At 49.4% G+C, this 24,604-nt stretch overlaps 9 protein-coding genes across 9 annotated transcripts; 5 read left to right on the plus strand and 4 right to left on the minus strand.

Moving 5' to 3' along the window:
* Nucleotides 1-4,265: 4,265 nt before the first annotated feature.
* N7481_011102 (putative arsenate reductase (Arc2)) lies at nt 4,266-4,876 on the plus strand (the record flags this gene model as incomplete). The annotated part of the gene is made up of 3 exons (XM_057270321.1): nt 4,266-4,445; nt 4,510-4,624; nt 4,698-4,876. The coding sequence occupies 3 exons, from the start codon at nt 4,266-4,268 to the stop codon at nt 4,874-4,876; spliced, it is 474 nt and encodes a 157-aa protein (XP_057117495.1).
* A 5,983-nt stretch (nt 4,877-10,859) lies between these two features.
* On the plus strand, nt 10,860-11,923 carry N7481_011103 (regulator of G-protein signaling domain-containing protein; the record flags this gene model as incomplete). Its single annotated transcript, XM_057270322.1, is given in 3 exon segments — nt 10,860-11,464; nt 11,484-11,541; nt 11,588-11,923. 3 exon segments carry the CDS (start codon nt 10,860-10,862, stop codon nt 11,921-11,923), a joined length of 999 nt encoding a protein of 332 aa, XP_057117496.1.
* A 1,234-nt stretch (nt 11,924-13,157) lies between these two features.
* N7481_011104 (RUS1 family protein) lies at nt 13,158-15,484 on the minus strand (the record flags this gene model as incomplete). Its single annotated transcript, XM_057270323.1, has 7 exons — nt 13,158-14,075; nt 14,142-14,186; nt 14,262-14,602; nt 14,664-14,727; nt 14,819-14,831; nt 14,881-14,990; nt 15,359-15,484. 7 exons carry the CDS (start codon nt 15,482-15,484, stop codon nt 13,158-13,160), a joined length of 1,617 nt encoding a protein of 538 aa, XP_057117497.1.
* Nucleotides 15,485-15,957: 473 nt separating this feature from the next.
* N7481_011105 (uncharacterized protein) lies at nt 15,958-16,143 on the minus strand (the record flags this gene model as incomplete). Its single annotated transcript, XM_057270324.1, has 1 exon — nt 15,958-16,143. The coding sequence occupies one exon, from the start codon at nt 16,141-16,143 to the stop codon at nt 15,958-15,960; it is 186 nt and encodes a 61-aa protein (XP_057117498.1).
* A 198-nt stretch (nt 16,144-16,341) lies between these two features.
* Nucleotides 16,342-16,793, minus strand: N7481_011106 (alpha-ketoglutarate dehydrogenase subunit KGD4; the record flags this gene model as incomplete). Its single annotated transcript, XM_057270325.1, has 2 exons — nt 16,342-16,625; nt 16,718-16,793. The coding sequence occupies 2 exons, from the start codon at nt 16,791-16,793 to the stop codon at nt 16,342-16,344; spliced, it is 360 nt and encodes a 119-aa protein (XP_057117499.1).
* A 1,036-nt stretch (nt 16,794-17,829) lies between these two features.
* On the plus strand, nt 17,830-18,799 carry N7481_011107 (mediator of RNA polymerase II transcription subunit 18; the record flags this gene model as incomplete). Its single annotated transcript, XM_057270326.1, has 2 exons — nt 17,830-18,362; nt 18,478-18,799. The coding sequence occupies 2 exons, from the start codon at nt 17,830-17,832 to the stop codon at nt 18,797-18,799; spliced, it is 855 nt and encodes a 284-aa protein (XP_057117500.1).
* Nucleotides 18,800-19,216: 417 nt separating this feature from the next.
* Nucleotides 19,217-21,162, plus strand: N7481_011108 (putative DNA 3'-phosphatase Tpp1; the record flags this gene model as incomplete). Its single annotated transcript, XM_057270327.1, has 9 exons — nt 19,217-19,307; nt 19,366-19,526; nt 19,589-19,701; nt 19,786-20,082; nt 20,157-20,281; nt 20,352-20,482; nt 20,531-20,591; nt 20,741-20,886; nt 20,998-21,162. 9 exons carry the CDS (start codon nt 19,217-19,219, stop codon nt 21,160-21,162), a joined length of 1,290 nt encoding a protein of 429 aa, XP_057117501.1.
* Nucleotides 21,163-21,706: 544 nt separating this feature from the next.
* Nucleotides 21,707-23,039, plus strand: N7481_011109 (NADP-dependent oxidoreductase; the record flags this gene model as incomplete). The annotated part of the gene is made up of 4 exons (XM_057270328.1): nt 21,707-21,882; nt 21,951-22,237; nt 22,349-22,480; nt 22,540-23,039. The coding sequence occupies 4 exons, from the start codon at nt 21,707-21,709 to the stop codon at nt 23,037-23,039; spliced, it is 1,095 nt and encodes a 364-aa protein (XP_057117502.1).
* Nucleotides 23,040-23,258: 219 nt separating this feature from the next.
* Nucleotides 23,259-24,311, minus strand: N7481_011110 (uncharacterized protein; the record flags this gene model as incomplete). Its single annotated transcript, XM_057270329.1, has 1 exon — nt 23,259-24,311. The coding sequence occupies one exon, from the start codon at nt 24,309-24,311 to the stop codon at nt 23,259-23,261; it is 1,053 nt and encodes a 350-aa protein (XP_057117503.1).
* Nucleotides 24,312-24,604: the final 293 nt, after the last annotated feature.

Below are 24,604 nucleotides of genomic sequence, written 5' to 3' on the forward strand. Positions count from 1 at the left end.
ACACACAAACACAGACACACGACCGGGCTAATATTTTTCAAAATGCTCTTTCTAGCGCCCCTTCCCCGCGATACATGACATGAATACCAGCCGGTAAATCCGGCATCATGGCCCTTATTGGTAGATCTAAACTAAACTAAACTAGTCTCGACCCCTCCCCTTCCCTCTCTCCCCTCCTTTGCCGCTTTTGTCTGCTCCCAAGACCTAAGTTTGTTTGTGGTTGGTTACTCGTACATATGTACATACAGGGCTTACTGTACCCCCCACTTTCTCTCCTCCTTGCTTGACGTAGAGTCTTCGATGCTATTCCTCAAGTATGCACGATGCATGCACTTTGTCATAAGGGGCGTCCGATGAACCCCAGTCAGCATCCAGACTACGATACGTAGCTAGCTAGCTAGCTAGCTACAAGCTAGTACTAGCCAGCTACTATTTACATATGTATGCATCAAACTTGGTACGATCCCACCACTGATTGGTGCTTCCACCCACTCTTCAAAATAACCATCCATCATACCATTTAGTCGTACTCACACACTCCGCACCATGTAAACAGTGTACCCCATCTTAAATGCGCATCAGAAATTCTCGAGGCAGAGTAAAGGCAAGGCAGAAGCGCAAGGCTAGGCTAGGCTAGGCAATGTAATGCAGCGACCAACTGACTGACTGCCTGCATTCATTTCCATCTACTCGTTGTAGTTACTGTATGTAGATTCCTGTCGGTACCGACCTGCACGCACGCACGCACCAGGTGATAAAGTTTCCACTCAAACCACTCACGACTCGTGATGCATGGGGTTTCGCTGGCGTAAACGGCTAAACCGGACTCATGCACAGATGGCGATGAGACGAGTGTGCAGGCGAGGGCAAGGCGGGCACCTCGAATAGAACAGATTGGAACACCCCCGCTTTTTGGGGCCCGCATCATAGCGCATGGCATGGCATGGCGCGAGGTCTTGGCTGTTAGTTGGCGTTTCGTGGCTGTATTGCCTGGGCGATTGGGTGGGAGGGGAGAGGAGAGGGGGGGTGTGAAGGTCTGTGGGCTGATGTGTTTATGATCGGCGTGGCTGTGTTTTTTAGGAGGGTTGTTGGTGTTGCCCAAGTGGTTCTTTTTTTTCTTGGTGTGGCGTGTGTGAACTCTCTTTGTTGTCGGTACTAATGTATGTATTTCTTGTGTTGTACTAGTATGGAAGCCAAGTAAACATGGGCATGGGCATTTCTTTGTCTGGGATCCGATGGGAATGGCTTCTTTTCGGGCGTTGCTGCCTTTGCTTCTCTGAGGTATACCTCTTTAGTGCTAGTGTGTTTGTTCAAGTTTCCCCGAAGTTTCGTATGGTTTTTGATGGGGCCGTTCGATATCTTTCACAGGGGTGTGCTGACGGGTTTACGGACCGAGGTGGTGTCAGGCTGAATGTCCACGTTGGACCGATATGAGCGGGGCGGCGATGGTAGGGCTGATAGGCCTTCTGCTTGGTCTTTTCTTGGCTGGTTTGATGTCTTTACTTTGGAGGTTAAGGTGGTGATATCTTAAAATTATGCCCAGGTGTATTCAAATAAAAAACCTTGGATAAAGCGCAGACTCTATTAACTTGTAGCATTTTTGCAACGGAAATTTGAATCGAGTATGTTGAACATCGTTACAAGTAACGGGCCAGTTGAGAGGTCCACAAATATATAAAAATGACACGTGCTCCTGACGATTGTTTTTCCAATAAAGTAGCTTTTTGACCAGAATATTAGAGGTTGATCAATATCTTGAAACTTAGTAATAGCTACTCAAATATGTACGGAAGTAGTCGTCTGGTAAGAGCTGCCCGGTCTCAAGTGAGAAGAACATCAACCCGATGTCCGAGCAATGGAGACCCAGAGAGAAGGAGTAGAAGCTACAGGCAGATCTCAAGCCTTTTCGAGATAAAGAGAGATATTGATCAGGCCTCAATGAATTAGACGAAGCTGTCGGATATATGCATTCCGATCCAGAAAAGGAAAAAGAAATGTGTAGAAAGATCCGACCCAAACTCAAGAACCAAACACATCACTTCACCAAGAAGCCACAGCTCCAGCAGTGTAACCGCCCTGCAGAAATAAATGAACGAACGGACCGGCAGACCGGCAAATGCCAGCATAGACTGCCTCAACAGCTGACTCTTGGCTATGCAGTCTCGTTTCAAACCCATGCATTTAAGCCTTAAGAGGTCGCACAAGATACGATATGCAGCGAGTGTCTACATATACCATCTGCATTCGAGAAAACAGTAGAACGCCATCGAACATGATTCCGAAAACTAAATCTCCGCCCAAGAAAAAAGCTTCAGGTAATCCTGCACTCCGATAGCGTTACTTTTGCGATACTTGTAAGTAACTACTAATACAATAAGTAGTAGTAGATCTCTGACCAACAATCCCAACCTTGGAAGCTCTCTCCATTAATTGGGGTCCTCCTCGTCTGGTAACTATCTAGTATGCTGTATGTAGTATCCATATAGATATGACGTGTGGATCGATGCTGCGTTGGTTGCACGGGGCTAGAATACATATCGCATATCGCACTAGTACCAGTACGCAAGCGAGCAGGGGCCCAAGCCTTGCAACCCGGTCAGATTTGATATCCCGACCGACTCAGACTTCGCATTCTGCACTTAGCGGCAGGTCTCAAAATTCAGACTTGCGAATGTACAATGACACATGGGGTTGTGGCTTTGGTATGTGGGTGGCGGATCGGCAGAAGCGTTGCGAGTGATCGGCAGTGGCGATGTATCAAAGTTAGTTATACTTGGGAGAAAATAGAATCGATCTCGCAAAGCAGTTGGGAATAGCAAATTTGAACAATGTATCAAGCAAAGGTATGGACATAGGCACAGGAATGTACACAGGGCCAAAATGAATGGTTACAATGCCAATGCCAGTGTTACCTTCTTACCCTGGCTGTCACTTCACTTCAAGAAAGGCATGCTGAGCAAACCCTTATTGGCACTTCCAAATCGAATGGTTATATTGTATTTGTTTTTCCTTGCCGTTGAGCTAAGCAGGAAGAGATGGAGACTGGAACTCAAGGACCGAGTTGGAGTCTTTTGTATCTGTAAAAGTTTAAAGCTTGACATCACAATATAGGGCAATAAGCAATGCATGCCATAGCTTCACTACCTTCAGTTCTCACAATTATGCTAAAGGGCACAACAATGAGTTGGACAGGCGATCGTATTATAACCACTGGGCCATGAAGACAATATCATAATGATTGTGATCTCATGATTCGATGCTGAGTGGATCTTTCTGGATGCAGAGTTCTTCATTCAGCATGGAGAAGATAGAAGGACATCTCTGATGGAATCGGCAGTGTGGCCTTTATTGAAAGGGACTTACGGGGGCTCTGTATATCGGCTACAAGTTAGTTGCTAGTACTCTGGCCGGAAAGGCCAACGATCACCGAAATCGATGCATTTTATCAGAGAAATGTATAACACAGGCTTCCGAGGGCAACTTCGGAGTCCGAGTCGCTCAGGTATTATTGTATAAATTACAAAGGTGTAGGCATTAACGGTTCCGCCCATTGAAAGATATACATGCTGCCAATGGCTCGAAAGAATATTTAGTACAAAAGTTCCAGAGTTGTCCGAGTCTGAACCAAACAACTACCATATCAAGAGACAGAAGTATATCCTCTATTTCTCGCGTTCCCATTTGACCATAATTAATCATCTTTTAAGGCGTCCACTGGAACCCGACGGAATGGATAGCTATCACTTGATCACAGCCCGTCCTAAACATTCCAGATAGAGTATTATTACTTGAATACTTTCTCACGAACGGCCATTCACTCAATCAATGATCTCCACAGCAAAGTTTGGATAATTACAAATCCAGACCCTCATAACAGGATTCCTTGCCGGCTTGTCGGCTACTGTAGAGATCAAACCAATCAAAACAGACGGTGGCTTGGAAACTCAGCCATCCACCATGTGACAAGACAATTGCGGGGGGCTGCGCAGCCAAAAAGAAGAAAGGAAAATGTGGCCTTATGTAAGGTAACCAATCAAACACATTCAATGGCGCCCTGCTTCCAAGCGCCTTCCTCCGAGTCGATTCCAATCCCATCTCACAACGCTAGTAGTCTGCCACATCCATCCAACCCACCCACTGACAGCTCTGGTTGCTCCAAACCTTGAATATATCGCAATTCTTTTCTCTTTGGGATTTCACTTTCACCCCCCTCAGGCTTCCTACGAGAAGTTCTAGCTTGTTTGATTCATCCGGTTTTCCTGATTATGGCTGCCTTGAGTGCCATCACATCCGACGAGGGCGCCCGTCCATGGCATGCGGCTTACCCCACTCCATCATCCCAGGCAGCTGCCTTACCCCGCCAAGAACTTTTACAGTGGCTCGAGGGTGCGAAGGTGAATGGGAAGGACTTTGTTTTGGTGGATTTGCGTCGTGATGATTACAAGGTTTGCTGATCTAATCATTAAACCAAGAGTACTGTAGTGTTAATGTGTATGTGTATGTGTGCAGGGTGGTACGATTCGCGGGTCATTGAATCTCCCAGCTCAGAGTCTTTATCCGACTTTATCGGCTTTGTACGCTTTGGTTTCGAGTAGTGGTGTGAATAATGTTGTTTTCTACTGTGGTTAGTTCTGCTCCGACCCTAGTCCCCCTCGTACCTTATCTGTAAAAAGGTGCTGACTTCTTTTCTTTGGTAGGCTCTTGTGGAGGTCGGGGTACGAGGTCTGCGGGTTGGTTTGCCGATTACTTGCAGGAAGTCAACGACACATCTATCCAGAGTATGATACTCGAAGGAGGAATTAAGGGTTGGGCCGCGGCTGGGCCGGAGTATACTAAACTGATGGACGAGTTCGATGCAAGTGTATGGAAGAAGTAATTGCTCAGATGACCAGATCGAGTTGCACTGTACATACATAGAGACAGAGACAGCAGTGGAGGTTAGTATCATGATGAGCTACTAGTAGGTAGTAGCAAGTATAGTACCTCATATTTAGTACTATGTAGTATCACTCCTACATAGAATTTTCAAGACATACATATGACGTTGTCTGCATCCATGTAATCAACATCCCATAATAATTAAGTACGATACATATTAATTGGAGTATCTGCAGTACCAATTAGCGCCTCCACAACCGCCAAACTAAAAGTAAAGCCTCCATCCATATATGTACTTATGTATGAGGTATGTAGTAAAAATCCTCCTCATGTGAGCGACGATCAAAACAATGCCTAGACGATCGTCTCAACATGAAACCAGCCAGCGCTTAGAAGATTGGGGGCCAAGCCCACACAGAGCGCGTATTTACCCACTCAATCCTGAGCATCCAGCCGGGTATCCCTACCATCCCGGCAAGACGATCGGAGTCCGCCGTTGCAACGCAAACTCTGACCAATGGATGACCACAATGCCATCAGCAAGCGAGGCGAAAATAGAAGACAATGAAAAGCTCCGAACTATGGAGTACGGAGGACGGAGTACACTACGAGTACTCCGTCGTCCTCCGTCAAAGTCCACACGGTACCCGTTTCGGCGAGCTCGGCAAGAGCTCCACGCTCAAAGGTCCTTGACGTAAGAAGTCGAGATCAAAAGCGACCTTGACCTTGAACCTGAAATTGCAAAAAACTAACCTAACTAGCGCGCAGATCTTCCAGCCATACCCATGATTACATGTACACTTTTTCACACCCCCTACATACTGTGTACAGTAAGCACAACCCCCCCCCCCCTCGGTGTTACATGGGGTCTCCCCCCGCGCGAGAATTGAGACCGGTCGGCTCATCGCGCCCGGATAGTTTTGGCTAGAGTTTTGGTGGGGTGATGCTTTGCAGGGATCATGATTGTTGAGGAGTTGCGATGCGCTAGCGTCATTTGGGTAGATGAGTATGTAGTATGCAGGCAGATTTGTATTTGTATTTTGCATTGGCGCAGATATACGTAAATCTTCTGATACAAATATATTCCATAAAAGAAAGGAGATACGTACTCATGATGCTCGACCAAATGAATGAGAGTATGGGATGACGGGACCATGGGAGCTACTGCGCCCTATACTCCGTACCATAAGTAAACACGATAAGACTAAGACTAGACCCTTCGAATCGGGAATATAGCGGGATTACTACTGTAGTGTATATTGTACTTCTAGATAGAAGGCGCCCAAGGTGTTTCAAGTAGCCGCCCACTTTGGCTCGAACGGGCTGCCACTCTCCCGTGCTCCACACTCTTCTTCCCCTTCAAGTTTACTCTCCATGTCTTGCGTCCTCCCGAGTATGTTTATGTATGTACGGAGTACCGTATGCTCTCCGTACTAGCTACGCGGCGGAGCCTGGAGATAGTGGGGAAGATCCCGTGTCGGCTCAGTGTCTTGGCCAGACTACAGACAGGATATGAGCAAGGGAGGGATGGGTGTAGTGTGTTGTGGGATCCATATTTCACAGACATGTTTGTACATTATGGAGTCGTAGAAGAAAAGAAATCCCGATGGATGTTCTGCTCATTCTTTTCTCAAGAGAAGATCCATCCAAAATCAAGATTTTGGCCGATGTTTGTGGGGCTCATGACCTCATTTGCGGCTTCTGCCGTGCGCTCCGTTTGATCGACTGGAGTCGTTTGGGATTGGGCCGGTTTTACGGCTGGGTTGACTTTAGGCTGTGAAAGTGGGATCTTTATTTACAGTGGAGAATTTGGGAAATTGGTGCCAGTCTTTTTGCATTCTGTGCTCAGGTGGTGAGTGCGAAGTGTAGTCTAGAACTTTGGTTTTCGATCGGGGTGGGGGTGGGTGTATCCTCCGTACGCCGTACGCGGAGGAGAGGAGAATGGGACTAGGACAACTGTACGCGCAGATCATTGATCCCGCGATTCGCTTAACAAACCACGCAAGTACTCGGCTAGGGGATCCTATGGTTACAAATAGATACAGACCAGATTTTGGCGATGATAGCGTGGAAAGATTGACTGCGCTCAGGATCGCGGAATTGATTTATTCCCGCTGCACGTCATGGGTTGTCGTTCACTGGCCCTTTTTTTTTGGGGCTCAGGGGCTGATCTACACATACTCGTACATAGACTGTGGAACATGCTACGCAAGTATGCCTGGGGTCGAGAACGTCTCGCGTGCGCGCGCGTGCGTAGGGAGTACAAAGCACATACTCTGTATTTACCTGCAGAAGCAAAAATAAAAACCAAAGCATGAAATGGGATGGCATGGGATGGCAGGTCCAGCCCGGAGCAACGAGGAGAAGGACCCGAATCCATGCATCTAGCAGGGCTCGTTGGCAATTGGTGTAACGCGATCATCAATCAATTATTTTCAACTTGAACTCAACTCAACTCTGCCTGCACGTCCCTTATCCCTCCTTGTCCTGATCAAGCTGTCGAATCCCCCCCAGTCTGGCACACGGCATCGTCTGGAGTGCAGTACTGTAGTTAGTACATACGAGACGGCAGTCACCCCCCCCCTTCCCCTCATCAGGCCAGTGGACACGAGACACGATCTTTAGGTAAACCTTACTGCTCTCCAGGATGGCAGGGTGGGAAGATTACTCGTAGGCCGCACCGCACTGGTCACATTAAACCTTGAACCTTGCACTCCTTGTCCCCGCTGGCACCGTGGCTTGTGCCGGAGGGTATACTGTATGCACCCCAGGTGAAAGGAAAGAGGGGGGTGATTGGCTTGGGGGGGGGGGGGATGGGGGAACTACTCCCCCGTGAGATTGGCAAGCACCGAGCGATAGCCGTTCTAGATGTGTGGGCATGGTATGTGAGCGACCAAGGACAGACTTGGGAGGATGAGGGCATGGGACAGTGCGAGAGACGATGTGGGGAATCCTTGCTGGTTTGAGGTGCTCGGGGGAATTGTGGATCAGGATCTGGGGGTGGTGAATGCTGGATGGAGGGCTGAACGGGTGCTAGTGTGTTCTCTAGTGTTGCGCTAGAAAGGGTTTGCTGTTCAGGTAGCCCCGAGCTTTTTGACTAGCGGCGCAATTATGCACTAATCCGTGTAGCTGCAGCGTGTGTGTGGGGGTTGGATTGGCTGTAGAGCAGATGGCGTCTTCTCGGCGCTGCAAGAGCTGGACGGAGTACCTGGGCTGTATGTAAGCTGGCCTGAAGTTGGGGCTGGAGCTGGAGCTGGGAGAGTGTGGGATGGGTTAAGTAGCTAGTCACGAGTACTGCAAGGAGTGGGTGGTCTCCTAAACTGGTGAACCCTGCCGATATTGTTTTGATGGTTACATAGTATGTACGGAGGATGAGTACGAGTACGTTATGCGTTAGGTGGTAGGGAGTGGGGAGGACCCTGATTACTCCGGATAGCCTGAGATTCTTTACTGGCATGTTCAGTACGTTTGGCGCACTTACAAAGTATGTGGTGCCTACCAAGTATGTCCAAGTATTCCAAGACCAGTGCAGGAGCTTGATTATAGTTCCGCACCAAGCGGTTCATGCTGTTGCTTAAGCTTATCAACCTAAGCCAACGACGCGGGAATGCAGATCTGCCTAGCTCATCGATGAGCACCAGGATCCGAGTCAATCAATACGTATGTACTACGAGTATGTACTTAAACACTGCCTCTGGTAGGCTGAGAGATCACTCAGATAGGTAAGTACAACAATGTAGCACATGTGTTGTAAACCCAATGTTGCGACCGAGCACACCACCATACGATACGATAGCAACATACCCTGGCCCTGGCCTCGCCCTCGCCCTCCGCTCTCGGAGTCAAGCCTCAAGTGGAGTCCGTCTTGGCTCTCGGTTTCACTCGGCCAAGTCGTTCACCGAACGGGAAACAGGTGTCTAAGAGGATATGGACTCCGTTCTAGGAGAGGTACGGTCCGTACAGAGACATGATAGGGAAAAATGTGGGGTCGGGATAAATAGGAAGCAGGGCGACTGCGATATCCCTGCGACCAACCTGCTTGGCTGCATAACGAACGTGTGCGGCTAGCGGACGCTGTGTGGCGGACGGGTGTACTGTGCAAAGCAAGGGTGGCGAGAGGGGGGGGGAGGGGGGGGGTTCTCGAAGGGCCAAAGAAAGAAGCCCAAAGATAAAACTCTGACGTGTGTTCGTGTTCAAGTTCAGATTCAGGTACGAAAGGATCCAGGCAGGTACCTGTTTCCCGTTTTTGTCACGAAAGAAGAAATTTTCAATTTTCAATTTTTTCATTTTCCTTTTTGTCTCATTTCATTTGGGGGTCCCGGCGGGTGTGGCGATCTTTTGGTCGATCGGGTGGACACTCGGTCAACTCTGTAACTTGCAATCTCTGGGGTCGCGGATATCTTCGGCCTGATTTACGTGAGTGTAGTTCCTACTCGTCTGTACTCTGTCAAGTCGTAGTCAGGGATGGTGAACAGACCACCTACCCCTGGCTAGCATGTAGTATCTTCTAGTGGCATGCAAGAAAATTGGGTCGACAAATAAGCGCTACACAAGCTATACAGGGGCGAGGGACATTCTTGCAGACAGCCGTGTTATTCATTGACTCTGTTTACATAAAAGACCAAAATCCACGACTTCCGTGACGTGACTCACTTTACGAGGGGATGAGGTGGATGACTGTGAGTGGCTCGATAGGCGGCTTCATTGAGATAAGCCTAGTGACCAAACCGTGGTTGGGCAAATTTTTCTCATTTCCCTTTTTGAGAATTCATTTTTCTTTTTGATTTTTTTTAGTGGCGCCGGGTTCTAGCGGCATTCTAGAATTCTACAGATTCTAGAAGATGTCCGCGTCCGGCCAGGTCGTATCAGCGATGGCGGTGGCTTTCATTGGCGGCTTCTGGCTGGACAGATTTTGTCTGAATGCCGGTAGGATGGGAGTATGGGAGTAATAGACTACTGTTTACCAATTGCCTAGAGGAGTCTTTGGAGAGAAGTCTTTGGGTTGGTTCGTATTGAGTTGCCACTGCTAAAAAAATGTGTCGGCCGGGAGTGGGAGTAGCCATAGCGAGGGACAGAGTACGGAGTACGGAGTACTCTGTTCAATGTACCCATGGATTATAGCCCTCTCTTCTCAACTTTTACTATTTACTATTTACTATTTACTCATGATCATAACCATAATCAATATTGGACACAAAAGCTTGACTGGATTCCATGAAGATCGACAGGGTGAATCCATGACGCGAGCGCTACGCAAGGGGCCTGTGTCTCACACGGTGGGTCTTACGCAGTGGGTACTTAGTCTTAGGTGTACATCTCGTGGTAGTATAGTATAGAATTGTATAGGAAATAGCATCGCATAGTAGAGTAGAGTATATAGTATAATTATCCTATATACTTTAGAGTAGACACTATATCTACTGTATACTAGTAGACTATACTAGTACTCCTCTGCGCAGGTGTACTCCAAGTACTCAAAGTGAAAAAAACGCAATACCGTACATACCCGTACCCACTCGCCACATTCTGCGATCACCCCATTCACACCCCATCCCATTGCCTCGTACCCACCCACCTTATCGCTCCACTTGGGCGCAGATACATTACACAAATGACACCACTGTAAGACGGTGGTAATCTGGCGATCGGCCCAGAATGATTCCAGAACCACTCTTTTCCTTTATTTCCATTTCCATTTCCATTTCCATTTTCCCTCGAGGCTTTTTACTTTACTCTTAACTTAATCCACTTTACTTACTCTCCCTTCTTCCCACATTCCAACATCACCACTTTCTCTCACACTCACTCTCCCACTCTCACACACTCCCACCACTCCCACTCCCACCACCACCACACTCCCTCACATCTCAGCTTATGCTGCTCTTCCAATAACCATAACCAATCTGGACCATCGTCCAGCCAGGGGAGGCCCGGTGAGAAAACGACCCCGGTCTCAGGCACCCCGCCGCTCCCTATACGCCATGCTCAAGAAGAAGTCGCTTTCTCCCTCATTCTTCTGGAATTTCACTCCCAGTACAACGCCGGAACTGTCTCCCACCTCGTCCGACAGCGATTCAGACGAGGACATGGAATCCTCTGGCTCCCGACCGGTCAGCCTGGCCGTCTCGGCGGGAGCCTTCTGCCCCATGCGCCCCACGCTTAACGACGTGTTGGCCAACACCGCTCCACCCCCATACACCCTGAGCGCTTTCATGGCCTATCTCTCTCAGAATCACTGCCTCGAGACTTTGGAATTTACTCTCGAGGCTCAGCGCTACCGTGATACCTACCTCTCCCTCGCCGAGCGCCTTGACCAGTCCACCCTCACCACGGATACCCCGGAAAGTCAACATCTGCGCATGCTCTGGCAGCGTCTATTGACTGCCTACATCCTCCCCGGCGCTCCCAGGGAAATCAATCTGTCAAGTGAAGTCCGGGATGGACTGCTCCGCTACCGTGACGTTGCTCTTCCACCTGTGCCGGAAACACTCGACTCGGCTGTGAAACGCATCCACGATCTCATGGAGGAATCCATCTTCCTCCCCTTTCTCAACGCACACACCACCTCACCCTCCATGCCGCCAATGTCCGAACCCCCCCTTCAGCCCCGAGGACACAATGAATCTCCCCAGCCATAGCCTGGACGAGAACCCCATGAATCGAGTCCGGTCCCGCGCCAGACGGATATCCCCCCCCGTCCTCGACAAAGGATCTCCCTGCAACTGGCGGCCGTTCGAATCTGTCTCTCGGTGCAGTTCACGCCCTCGGCAAGCGGGCTTCTGGCGCTCTCCTTAGTACGAGTGGTGAATCAGTCTCGCTTGCTCTGACAGACGACTCAAGTCCGCAGTCAAGTCCCACTGCTGAGGAACCGATGACACCACCGACCACACCGCCCGCCAGCGAGCCTCATCTCCCAATGAACAGCCCCAGGCTACGCACCGAGAATCCCTGGAAGAAGATGGGTATGAAGCTGGGCTTCAAAAAGCGGTCCGGCGGTGCCAGTGGCTCTCGCGGTGATCCTAAAATCCTCGGTCTCGACGACTGATTTCTTTTTCACTTTACGAATATTCGAACCTCATCACCTACTCTCACCATGCTACACCTACACCTTTATGACCTCAACAACCCTGTCTCATCACATCACATCTCATCTCTCACAAAACTTCACCTCACCTCACTCATCTCATCGACGACCTCATCGAACATCAACTGCATGAATAGCATCAAACGACCCGCTTGATTTTTTAGCGTTTATTGGCGGTGTATGAGAGCATGATGGCATAACATCAGCATACGAACAACGGCGTTATACCTTGCCTTTTTTTCTTCTTCTTTTTCTTTTCAATATTATTCTCGCAAACTCTTGTCTCAACCCTTGTCAGCGACATGTTTTTTTTTTCTTTGTCCATTTTATGACCCGCGGAAAAGATGCACCAATACCACATAGACTGGAACATGGACCGGACCCATCCTGCACTGCATGCATGCAGTTTCATCGCTGCAAAAGAGTTGGTCGAGTTGGATGGATGGGATGGGTCTTGGGCGTTTCTTTGACTCTTTTCCTTTTTTTTCTCTCTTATCTTCTCTTCTCTTCATTGATTCCGTCTAGGACGGATCGTTGTGTTGATATTAGCTTGCTATATACGTCCTTATGGCGTTGGATCAATAGACTTGATACCCCCCTCTACTTCTACTTCTACTTCTACTCTACTCTATATACTCTATCTACTCATCTCAATTTCGCATACGTAGTTCGGGCGGCTGGGTTGGGACGGAGATGATGAAATTCAGACAGATGCACTGTGACCACCCTAGGTATCCAAGAGCCTTTGATGACGTTTGTGAGATATCGTGGTAGGGGTAGGTGAAACAGTACTATTTAGTTACCTAGTTAGTAGTTTATACATACTGTACTATGTAGGATTCCGTTTCCGGGCATGAGAAATCTCGCCACCACCGCCACCACCGCCAGGTCCTGCCCGAAACCTTGGAAACTTTAAGCTGACGAGTTAAGTTCATAATTTGTACACGTGCCCCCATAACTGAATCAAACCTGAACTAAAGTTGCATGTCGACCAATACTATTTATATTTAGTACTGGTATCCATTCCAAGACTTGTCTTTCAATTAGATTCAGGATTCAAGATTCAAGATTCTACGTAGACGTAGCCACCAGCGACAGTCCTTGATGACACTGTCCCTACCATCCATCCATCCATCCACAAAGACCACCGGACCCTCCATATTGAAGAAATCATGGGATCAATCGATTAATCAACTCAACTAACCTCAATCAAAACCCTCCGTCCAGCCCTAACTTCCAAAGCCGAAACATCCACATCCCAGCCCCTTCCCTGCAACGCAGAAAGATACCCCTCGAACCGACCGTCTTCATTTAATTTCATCAGTGTTTCCGAGATGTATTCGAAGACTGTGTCTGGGTTTGTATTGGGATTAAGATTCGTTGCGTTTTCGTGGTTCGTGGACTCTTTTATCTCTGTAGTTGGGTCTGGGCTTTGGGTTCGGGTCCGGGTTGGGGTTGGCTCTGGCTCGATGAGTGCGCGCGCGACGATTAGAGCGTGACACCATGCTTTTAGCTGGGTTTTTGTTGTTGCGGATGGTGTCAGGAGGATTGAAGCGTGCCATTTTGATGGCTGGGATTTGGATTGGGATTGGGGAGTTAGGTAGAGTAGGTACTCTTCTTTTTCGAAGAGAGTTTTCAGGGACTTGAGTGGGAGGGATGTGTGGAATGCTCGGGATGGATTGTTGTTGGTGGTGGTGGCGGTGATGGCGTTAGCTTTGTCTTTGTCACTGCCTGCGTTTGAGATGACAACTTCATGGCTTCGCGCGAAGAACTCCGCTAACGAGACGCCCATCTCGGCAGTACCGAGGGATTGTCGTTCTCGATGCTGTTGAGAGGACCAGAAGAATGGGGACCACTTTGCCAGGATTCGCTCATCTAGTGCGATTTGTGCTGGGGTTGGAATTGGGAGGTTGGTGACTTTCTTTTTTGTGCTGTAGTTGTCGCTTTCGATGATGCTTGAGAAGACCATGCTAGCGCGTTGCCTGTTCAGGCTGGTCATTTCGACGGAGCGGACGGCTGCATAGTTCAGACTTAGATGGCTGGCTAGTAAGAACAGGAGTGCTGCCCAGGTCATCATGAAGCCGGTGATATGTGAGATAATGACGGAGCCGACCTGTATTTTGTGAGACATTGATTTGATCGGGGTGATGGATGGTGGGAGTGAGTATGGAAGACGTACCAACATGCCAACGAGGGAAATGATTGTTTCCTGCGACGAATCTTTCTGCAGGCAGACGAGACATTAGAATACACTGGACGAAACATAGCATAGTACTAGTAACTAGGGAAAGTATCTTACCGCATTGAGTTCAGCCAGATTCCCCCATTTCGCAAAGTGAGCGCTGAGACTAGCTTTCGAGCTTCCAGCAGCGACGCCACACAGAGCTCGCAAGACACCCGCTGTACTGAGAACGCTTACGCGCATCGTACCGGCTGGAACCATTGGCGAGAGACAGTCCATGATCATGGCGATGTCATTGAAGACATCCGCGGCCAGACGGTAGGTCTTGCATTCTGGTTCGAGGGCTGTGCCGACCCGGTGGGCGAAGAGGATCGTGGCAATACGGCCGGATATGTCTTGGAGGATGTGCAAGAGGAGAGCATTTGTTGGAGAGGCGTCTACATTTCCGACACCGATGCCTTGGTTGTGTTAGGTTGTAGGGTTTTGTGGAGTGGAATGGGTGGCTGCTCGCATAGGTACCTTGGAGGACTGCTCGTGATGAGAGGAGGCCAGCAATTGAGCTGCAGAATGCTTGGAGAGAATCCTGGAAAGACACTGTTAGTCTTGATACAGCCGGGATATGCGGAAGGGCAATAGTGAAGACGGTGGTTGAGCTTAGGGTCCGAGCGACTCACGTATATTTGGTAACTGATATAGAGGGTCAGCACGGGAAAATAGAAGATCGAGGAGAACATACGGCAGATAGTCAGTAGTCACGCTATCCGGGAATCCAGAAGGAAGAAAGACATCGCAAAGCAGAGCAATCAGACCATCCTTCGACCATGAAGACGGCGGCTTGAATGTAGGCTATATTCAAGTTGTTCCATAGTCAGCATTCAGTCCATACTAGCAGTATCCCTTGACCCAAACGCGGCAGAGACAGTGGGAGTAGTAGGGCAGCAGTCTGTCCAGATCGCAATTTCGTAGCATTGCATCATATCAGAGCCAAGGGTCCTAGTAAAGTGAACATTGGATGCAAGCGACTCAAGGCCACGGGACAGATCCGACGATGCACTCGAGCACCCGACGAGATCAGATGGATTGGACCCATAGAGTAACCCCTTGGGGAATGAATGCCGTCTACTACCATCTATAGCATCCCCGCTCGGCGTTATATCCGTGGGGCATTGCATGTTGGACAATCGGAAGACGAAAGCCGAGGACTGCTGACGTACCGAGATATCCACCCTTGCGGAGGATGGTTTGGACGAATCTGAGGGTTCGGAGTAAATGAACACTGCAGTGTGATTATCTGCTTCGTCTGTTTCGTGCAGAACCAAATGGTCTGCCCGAGGGGCCATGGTCGGAGCGGAGTGGTGAGGAGTGGAGTTTGGAAGTGCTCTAAATGCAGGTACGTACTTCACCTCTGATAGTTAGCTGGCCTTGGGGTCGGGCCTCGAGGCTGGGCACGTGCGGGGACGCGTTGTTGAGTTGGAACTAGAGCTAGAGCTGGAGAACGATTACTGCTACAATTAGAACTACAGTTGCAGCTACGTGGTAATCAGAGTTGATGTTTAGTGAATGTTTCTTCATTGTTCGGTACTTCATAGCCGAATATTCACAGTGCCAAAGATAGTCTCCAATCCAATCCCACCGAGTCCAAACCAGAACCCGGCGTCTATAAAAAAAGGTTGCGCTTTTAACGAGCAGCTTGCGCTTTGAAAAAGGTAACGGTGATGAAAAACCCAAAATCAACCCCCAGCGCCTGGTTCGAGAAAAGAAGAAAAAAGTTGATCCCAATGGAGAGTGACAAGAAGTGGAAGTGTCCCATAGATCAATAGTATGGGGCGGCGGCTTCTTGCATCCGGCGGACCATTGGCACCCTCAAGAAGAATGGATGATCGGGGGGGTATCTCGATTGCGACGCGATGCCTGCATCTCGCGTGTCGCGTTCGCGTCCGAGTCTCCACGGCATTGCCATTCCCATCGGTGTGCCACGGTCGCCGGCGTCAACGTGCATAATGAAAGGGTAAAAAAAGAGACTTGGCACCAGCAGGGTATCGTCGTTCCATTCAACGCAACTTCCGAGAGAAGTGTGGTAGTCCGTCGCTCATGAACATGGTATTATCTGTGCCGGCAGATTTTCGAGGCGGACCCGAGTCGAGCCGAGCCGAGCTCCAGCTCCACGACGGGTTCCGTGAATCTTTTCAGGTTTTTTTTACGCGTACTGGCTAGCACCGCCAGTCTCAATGGCCTCCATCTCAGCCTCGCTGAAGGTCAGACGGCCGAAACGGGCAGGCAGCTCGGCGCGGTCGAAGAACTGGCCGCTCTGGGGGCGGATGGGGCCCAGGGCGTGGCCGGACTGGCCACCAATGCCGCTGTTGAAGGAAGAGCGACCGAGAGGACCGTGCTGTTGAGCCTTAGCGCGGTAGGCGGCGAAGGAGTCGGGAAGAGCTCCGACAGGAGAGGCGGGGTGGACGCGAGGAGTGTGGTCGACGGACTCTGTAGAATTGGAGGTTAGCTGGGTGGTTACGGGTAATGGGGGTGGATGAGGCTCCGGGTAGGTCCGGTGGGAAGGAGTTGTTGAGACGTACTAGGGACAGAGCGCTTGCCGATGAAGCGAATCAGAGGGGTGCGGGCAGCACTGCAGAGAGAGAAGGTGGCACGCATTGTGATGGTGTGGTGTGTGTGTGTGTGTGGAGGTGTTGTGTGTAGAGGAGAGAAGGTCAATTTCACGGGGGGGGCTTGTGCGAAATTCAACGGGTCCGGTAGTATCCGAACCGACCGAGACGCGACCGAGGGTGAAGTGGTGGAATTGGAGAGGTAAAATTGGGAAGGTGAGTATCGATGGATTGAATGGAAGGAGGAGGTTGAGTAGTGAGTAGTGAGAGTAGTGTAGAGAGAGAGAGAAAGTGTGAAAGAGGGGAGGAGGAGGAAGATAAGAAGAAGAGTTCGCCGGGAGGTTACCGCATTGGGGTTTCCGCACACCCACCGGAGCCGACACGGAGTACTTTGCAGCTGCACCACTGGTAGTCACACAATCTTAACTGTGACTAACTCTACCGCGCGGTGCTCCTCCCTCCTCCATTGGTAGACGGCGCCGCGGCCAACTCCTCCGTACTCCTCCCCCGCACGCCATCGAAACCCATTTTCCGATGCATCTGACAGCCATTCCTTCCTCCTCCCCCTCTGATCTTAACCCTTCTGGCAACTCCGGTGAAGCTTCTCCATTTTTGAACCTCAAAGGATCGTCCTTCCTTTCTGGGTCCCTCCACATTGCCGAATGATCTTCCCACTACTGATGATTTAGTGATTTAGTGATTCCTATAATTACGATTATATGGTAGGGCAGACCCCGCTGAGATGCCCTCTACGTTAGTGTCTACGGAGTATGGCAGCTTAAATCTACAATCGATGGAGTACTTGATACACTGTGTGGGAAATTGAAAATTCATCCGAAATGACCTAAATATGCTCAGCATGTGAAACCCAAATACTCAGACTATTGACTTATGTGTCAAGGTATTCCCAGTGGTGTGGTGCCAGTGCTGAGAACTATGCTCAGTACTGAGTACTAAGTGTTAGCAATTCCCCTTGCTCATAGTTTCCCCCGATAAGGCGCCACCGGAAGCTTGGACCCTGACTAACCAACACCCGGATTCTCCCGCTCTTCTGTCAACCCACTCAACCCCAAGCTTGAAGGACCATGCATGAGCTGTTGCTGTTCGCCTCGGTCCCGACACACCAACATGCTGAGCTCCTTCAGCAGCTGGCCGGCCTTACGGCCATGCAACCTCGCCACTGCTTCGAACGTCGTCTGATCTTCAAAGCTTATCGCAAACCCGGCGTGGCTAATGCCCGCGTCGGCGCCAGTCAGGATCTGCAGTCGGGGGACCTACAGCGCGTGAACAAGATGCTGAACGGTGGCATGTTCTACACTCAGGTCGTGGGCCCCATCCAGTCCGCCGACTTTGCAGATGCTGGTGTCACAGACACAGCCGCCAATGCGAATTCCAACCCGGTCAACCCCGACCCCGATACCGATACCAAGATGGATGGCATGGACTCGGAGTCCACGATCCCCCGGTCTGCATATGACTTCGATCAGCAGTCCTGGCAGCTGGAGTTCAGAGATATCCCCGAAGCAGGAACCCGGTCCGCCGTCACGTCCCGAGTCATGGCGACCGCCGCCCTACCGCGCGGAGACATCGTGCCATCCATGAATGCGTGGGGCTATAGGTTAGTGGCGTGATCTACCCGGAGATGATATCGATTTGACGGTCTGGTCTGGTCTGGTTGATTATCGATCCATCGATCACCTGATTGCGACTAAGCTAACTCGGAATTTCTACAGCTTCGTAACCGAGTATCTCGTTGAAGGCGACATGTTCATCCATAACGATATCGTCATCAATCTTCACCGCGTGCTTCATTACCCGACCACCCCCGGCGAAGAAAACCAGCCCCGTCACCAGATGCCAACCCTCCAGCAGATGGCTCCACTGGAAAAGAGCGGGAGTTATGTCCTACAGGCATCGATGATGGTCCAGGACGGTAGTAACCAGGAAACCATGAAGACGGCGTCGCAGCACTTGTTTGGGCTGCGCGAACAGCTCAAGTCGGCTGTTCGGCTGGAAATGGCCGATCGTTTGTCACTGGATACGAGAGTTAAATAGTGGCATTTTGTGCAAGGTATGCCTTGCTTTGCATCTGTGTCGGCTGTCATGAATTTGATACCCGGAGAGGCAGCCTCCGACCTCGCTCGATGAAATTGAGGAGAGTAGAAATAAAATCAATTAGAAGAAATGAATCATTTCGAATCTACTATGCTCGTATATGTCAAACCGTATACTCTCAACCAAGCCTTTTTGTCTCTTTAATTGTGTGATGGGCCTCCCATTCTCCCACTATGGTCAATTATGCCATTTTGGGCGGGGAACCATGTGACTTCGTGAACCAGCGCGTTCAGGCGCGTCGGAAGATCCTCTCGGAACTCCACACATCTTTCAATCCACCCTCATCTAATCCAACATCGAGACGCCACTTATTTTGAGGAAACCGTCACAACGTCTTCAATCAAGCAAGCATTCAAGATGGCCCCCGGGGCAATGAAGCGGACGGCTTCCCCCACTCGGGCTATTTCCCCGCCTCCGCTTCGCCGCAAGGTTGAATCAAGTGTCAACAGTAAGAGAATGGCAGGCCCATGACAGCGAAGAAGAAGCAGCGTGCTAACATATCCCAGAAAAAACAGTGAATTCCTTCTTTGCCCCAACTTCACAAAAAAAGCCTGGGCCAATTACATGGCGGGTCTTGGAAAAGGGTCTGGTTATCGGGAAACACTCGCCAGAATCCAAGAGCACGACGCTTCCGTCGAAAGATCGAAAAGTGGCCGCATTTGATCTTGTGAGTTCATTCTCTCAGAGAGAAAGAAGAATCTTGCTAATCTATCTTCCCGTGTGAAAAAGGATGGCACATTGATCAAAACGAAGTCTGGAAATAAATTTGCTAAAGGCCCAGAAGACTGGAAATGGTGGGACACCGGCGTTCCACGAAAAGTCAGAGAACTGAGTTCTGAAGGGTGAGTCTATTTTCCCAGTGTCAATGTCAATGTCCGGAATGAAGTCGTTGGCGAATTCTAGTTAACCAATAAGGTACTCTACAGTTTCCAGATCGTTCTCTTCTCGAACCAGTCAAAAATCAGCCTGAAGAAAGAAAAAGGCGCCGACTCTAAGAGTCTTTCCAACTTCAAAGAGAAATTGACGGCTATCATGACACAGCTGGATCTTCCCATGAGTGTGTATGCTTCTACAGAAGCTACAGAGTATCGCAAACCTCGCCCGGGAATGTGGGCCGAGTTTAGGGATGACCATGACCTTGACGTCGTCGGTGTTGATATGTCGAATTCGGTCTATGTGGGTGATGCCGCTGGACGGCCTGGTGATTTCGCCGCGACAGATCAGTAAGTGTTCCCGGCGGATCCAAGTCCGAATAATTGATGCCTTTGTCTGGTTTGACTCGACCTAACTCTGTCAGTGGTTTCGCCGCCAACGTCGGCATTTCGTTCAAGACGCCCGAGGAGTTCTTCCTTGGTCAGGATCCGGTGGAGGCATCGGGACTCTTTGATCCTAAGGAGTATATTGAAACACAGCCCGAAACAGGTATGTTCTGCTTTCCATGATAGAAATGCCGGATCATGGGTACATATGGGGAATCGACTAATACCGATAGAATTCAAACGCAAACATCCACTCGAACTTGTTCTCTTCTGTGGTAGCCCTGGGTCTGGAAAGTCCACCTATCATTGGAACAATCTTGAGCCCCTTGGCTACGAACGTGTTAATCAAGATATCTTGAAAACTGTATGACAGTCTCTCATATTTTAAGGGTTCTCGCTAACTGTTCAACAGCGTCAGAAATGCCTCAAGGTTGCACGTGAATTTCTTGAAGCGAAGAAATCCGTCGTCGTTGGTGAGTCACCCTCATGCCTCTGGTTCTATATTTGCTCCTCGGCGGACTGCCTCATTGCCATTCTTCGGCCGATAAGATCGACCCGAGTGCAATTCCGCTGGACCGTGTCGCAAAACATCCCATTGCACACGCTTACACTCTCAATCCAGACAACACCAACGCAAACCAGGAAACAAGAGAACACTGGACAACCCTGGCAAAAGAGCTCTCTGTGCCCGTACGCGTCATTCACTTCCTCGCCCCGCCAGAACTATGCAAGCATAACGCCACCGTGCGCGCTGCCAACAAAATCCTCGTACGTTCCCCTGGACTAACCCCCCAACCCCAACAAGCTTAAAAGCTTAACTAGCAAGCGCCAACCCGGCATAAGTTCATTCCAAGTGAAACACTTACTAACTTCTTCCAGAACCCCGAGTCCAGAGCCTCGCTGCCGGGTATCGCTTTCGCAGACTATAAGCGTCGGTACCAGGAGCCTACGCTCGACGAGGGCTTTGAAGATATCCACCCTGTTCCGTTCCGGTTTGTTGGAGATGAGGAGGCGAAGAGGATTTGGGGTCAATACTGGGTTTAGTTAGATCTGATGGATGTGGGTGGCTGTATACTGACTGACTCGGACTGGGTTGGTCGAGCCTTTCCATTTCCCTGGTTGGTTTATTTAGCATTTTCGGCTGGCTCTATGGATCATTTACAGCTTCATGGAGACTGGTTATGTATTTATATGGGTATTATGATATCTACCTACCTCAAATAACTCGTCTACAATAGACTCACCCAGCTATAATACTTGAACAGTCTATTATGGCTAAATACCGGAATCGATAAGGTGCAATCGCTAGGCAGGGGTAGATCCATCGCTCTCAAATCCGAGTGATCTAAATCACCAGATATTCTGCGTGGTGAAATTTCCAAGTTCCCTTCAGAGTGGGCCTCCCCACTGACAGGTAGAGTATCTCGGCTCAAACGGATTGGATGGAAATGATTATTTCCTCCGCTCCCGTCGGTCGAATTGAAGCTCCGAGGCGAGGCAAATAGAGTTTCACCTATTAAACTGACGATCTCGACTTCAACCTCACTTGATTCGACTGTCGGATCACCCCGGATTAACAAAAAACAAGATGCTTTCAATCAATATCCCAAAACATACCACGCCCAATGAATACGAACTGAGCGAAGTCCCCTCCCTATCCATCGAACGCCCTACCGACATCTTAATTAAAGTTCACGCCGCGAGCATCAACCCGATTGACGTGAAAAAGGCCTCGGGTATAACCAAGGCCGTTCTCAAGGATACGTACGTATGCTAGAATCTTTATTCTCCGCTTTTCACCTTTCTCTCAATCTGACTTGGATGTAACACAGCTTCCCGTATAAAATCGGCTATGACTGCGCAGGAGCGGTTCTAGAGACTGGTTCCGAAGTAACCCGTTTCAAGACCGGTGATGAGGTTTTTGTTCGGTTACCGGAATGTCACCGCGGCTCATGGAGTGAGATCGCAAGGTCAAGTGAAGAATTCGTCGCGTTGAAGCCAGTGGGTCTTTCTATGGAGGACGCTGCTTCGATCCCACTTGCGGCTATGACGGCTTTGCAGTCGCTCAGGGGGTATGAGGGGGATCTTGAAGGGAAGACTGTTTTCATTCCTGCTGGGTGTATGCTTGTTCCAATCCTAATCCTAATCCCAATCCCAATCCCAACCCCACTGATTCTTACCTCATACAACAACCTTGAGAATATTGGGTACTAATCCCCGAGTCTTCTAGTGGGTGGCACTGGTCTGTTCGCTTGCCAACTAGCTAAGAACATTTTCAAAGCCGGCAAGGTGATTACCACAGTTTCCACGGCCAAAGTCCCCAAGGTAAAAGAACTTTTAGGCGAGGGAGTTGTGGACGAAAGTGAGTACCCAGACTCAATATATACACCAGGACACACTGCACTGGACTGGATTTTCAAGAACTCACATCTTCCCCGCTGGCAGTCATCGACTACAGAAAATCAGATCCCAAAGAAGTCATTCCTACACAATCGGTCGACTTCATCTTCGACACTACCGGCAGCGCGATGGAGTATCTATCATTAATGCGTCCAAAAGGAGCCATAATTACAGTATCAATCCTAACCTCTGGAGACGTTCTGCAAAATTCTAGCGTTATGCGCCGATCACCAGACAAGGCGGATAAAGCTACGGTGCCATTTCCTATTCGTATCGCCTTGAATTTCATGGATAGAATTCGAGTGATGCGTGCGTCTAGGTACGGGGTCAAGTACGCGTCTATCTTTCTGGAACCCAATGCGGGCGATCTGGATTCGATTCGGGGTTGGGTGGAGGAGGGGAAGTTGAAGACTATTGTTGGGACGAGGGCGAATGCTAAGGATATTAATGCGGTTAGGGAGGCTTGTCAGGTTGTTTTTGATGGGAAAGGTGGTGTTGGGAAGTCTGTTATTGTGTTTTGAGATGGATGGTTGCGTGATGAGGAGCAATTGTAATACTGGGTGTTTGGGGTGTTTTGTTTTTATATTGGAGATGGAAAAATAATCTGTGATGTTAGGTAGTCTAATCTTTGTATCTATCGAATCTGAGTGACAAAAATATCTACTATACTAGGTACTGCGGATTGGACATTCTATTGAATTTAAGTTGTTATGCAAGGCCCAGCGACAATGTCAATACAGTTAGCCCTGAGCCTTTTTCCATGACGAATAATGATCTGCCAATGTTTCTTCCAAAGGCCGGTAAACGATGCTTAATTGATCCAAGCTGGGACGATTGTCGATATCAAATGGGATACCAAGGTTCAGTTTTAGCCATTTTTGACTTAAGCCGAGAAGCGGACCAGACATGCGCACCACGGCATTTGGGATCTTATTTCTTGGAATTCGAGAAGATTGAGTGATTGATCGGAGAATACGAGCAAGTTCAACGAAGCCATGTGTCGTGTTGTCTGCCAGAATGAAGCGACCGTGGGAGTCCGGATTTTCAGCAGCGCGGAGATGGGCGGTTGCGACTTCTCGCACATCAACGATTGGGAACCACATATCGGGTACTCCCAAAAATAACTGTCCACGTAGGAGCTGGTCAAGTAAAGATAGACTGCCAGATTCAGAAGTTGGTGATAAAGATGGCCCCAGGACAAGACCAGGGTTAATCGTCACTAACTTCCAACGTTTGGTAGACAGCTGCGCATCGTGTAACTTCCAAGCCTCTTTCTCGGCGACGACTTTGGAATATGCATAGGCGTTATGATTTACCGAGCTGGTGGTATTGAAGTACTCATTGGAGAGGGTTTTGTTCTTCATTTCCAATACGTCGGCATTGTCGCCGCAGATGGCTACCATGGACGAGGTCAAGACGACAAGCTTGACTGTCTCGCATTTCTGAACAGCGTCCAGAACGTGCTGTGTTCCCTTAAGGGCTGGCTCGACTACTTCCTTTTGGCCATCGCGAATTCTGTTTTCGATGAAAAAGGGCGAGGCAATGTGATACACAACTGAACAACCCTTCATGGAAGCTTCAAACGAGCCGGCCACAAGTAAATCCGCTTCGAACAAAGTAAGCTTGCCGGGCCATCGGTTTTGCATGTCGAGGAGATGCTTGATCTTCTTTTGGTTTTTGGCGCTGCGGACCGTGGCGTGGACCTCGTGGCCCTTTTCGAGAAGCTGCTGAACGACATGGCTGGCGATAAAGCCGCTCGCGCCCGTTACAAGGGATATTTCGTACTCTGCCATTGTTGAAGTTGATCGACCAAGAGTCCAATGGATTTGATGAAGCAAAGGGATAGATGTATAAATGCGTTTTGTAAATTGATGGTTTGCCGAATGAGTGAGTAGTTGCGAGGATATGAATGGCCGGTTTGTCAATTGCCCCTAGAGGTTTTTATATCAAAAATACTCTAATAAATATGTACTAGTAGTAGTTATTTTGGCTAATTGACGCTCCAAATCCGACGGACGGTATTCGGTTCAATCGCAAACCCTGGGCATCTGAGTGGGTCAGCCCCGCTATCGGCCCGGGTGGGAGG

The sequence above is a fragment of the Penicillium waksmanii genome (assembly GCF_028829765.1).
Source record: "Penicillium waksmanii strain IBT 27052 chromosome Unknown utg000009l:1.0-4314994.0:1.0-4318279.0, whole genome shotgun sequence".
NCBI lineage: Eukaryota > Fungi > Ascomycota > Eurotiomycetes > Eurotiales > Aspergillaceae > Penicillium > Penicillium waksmanii.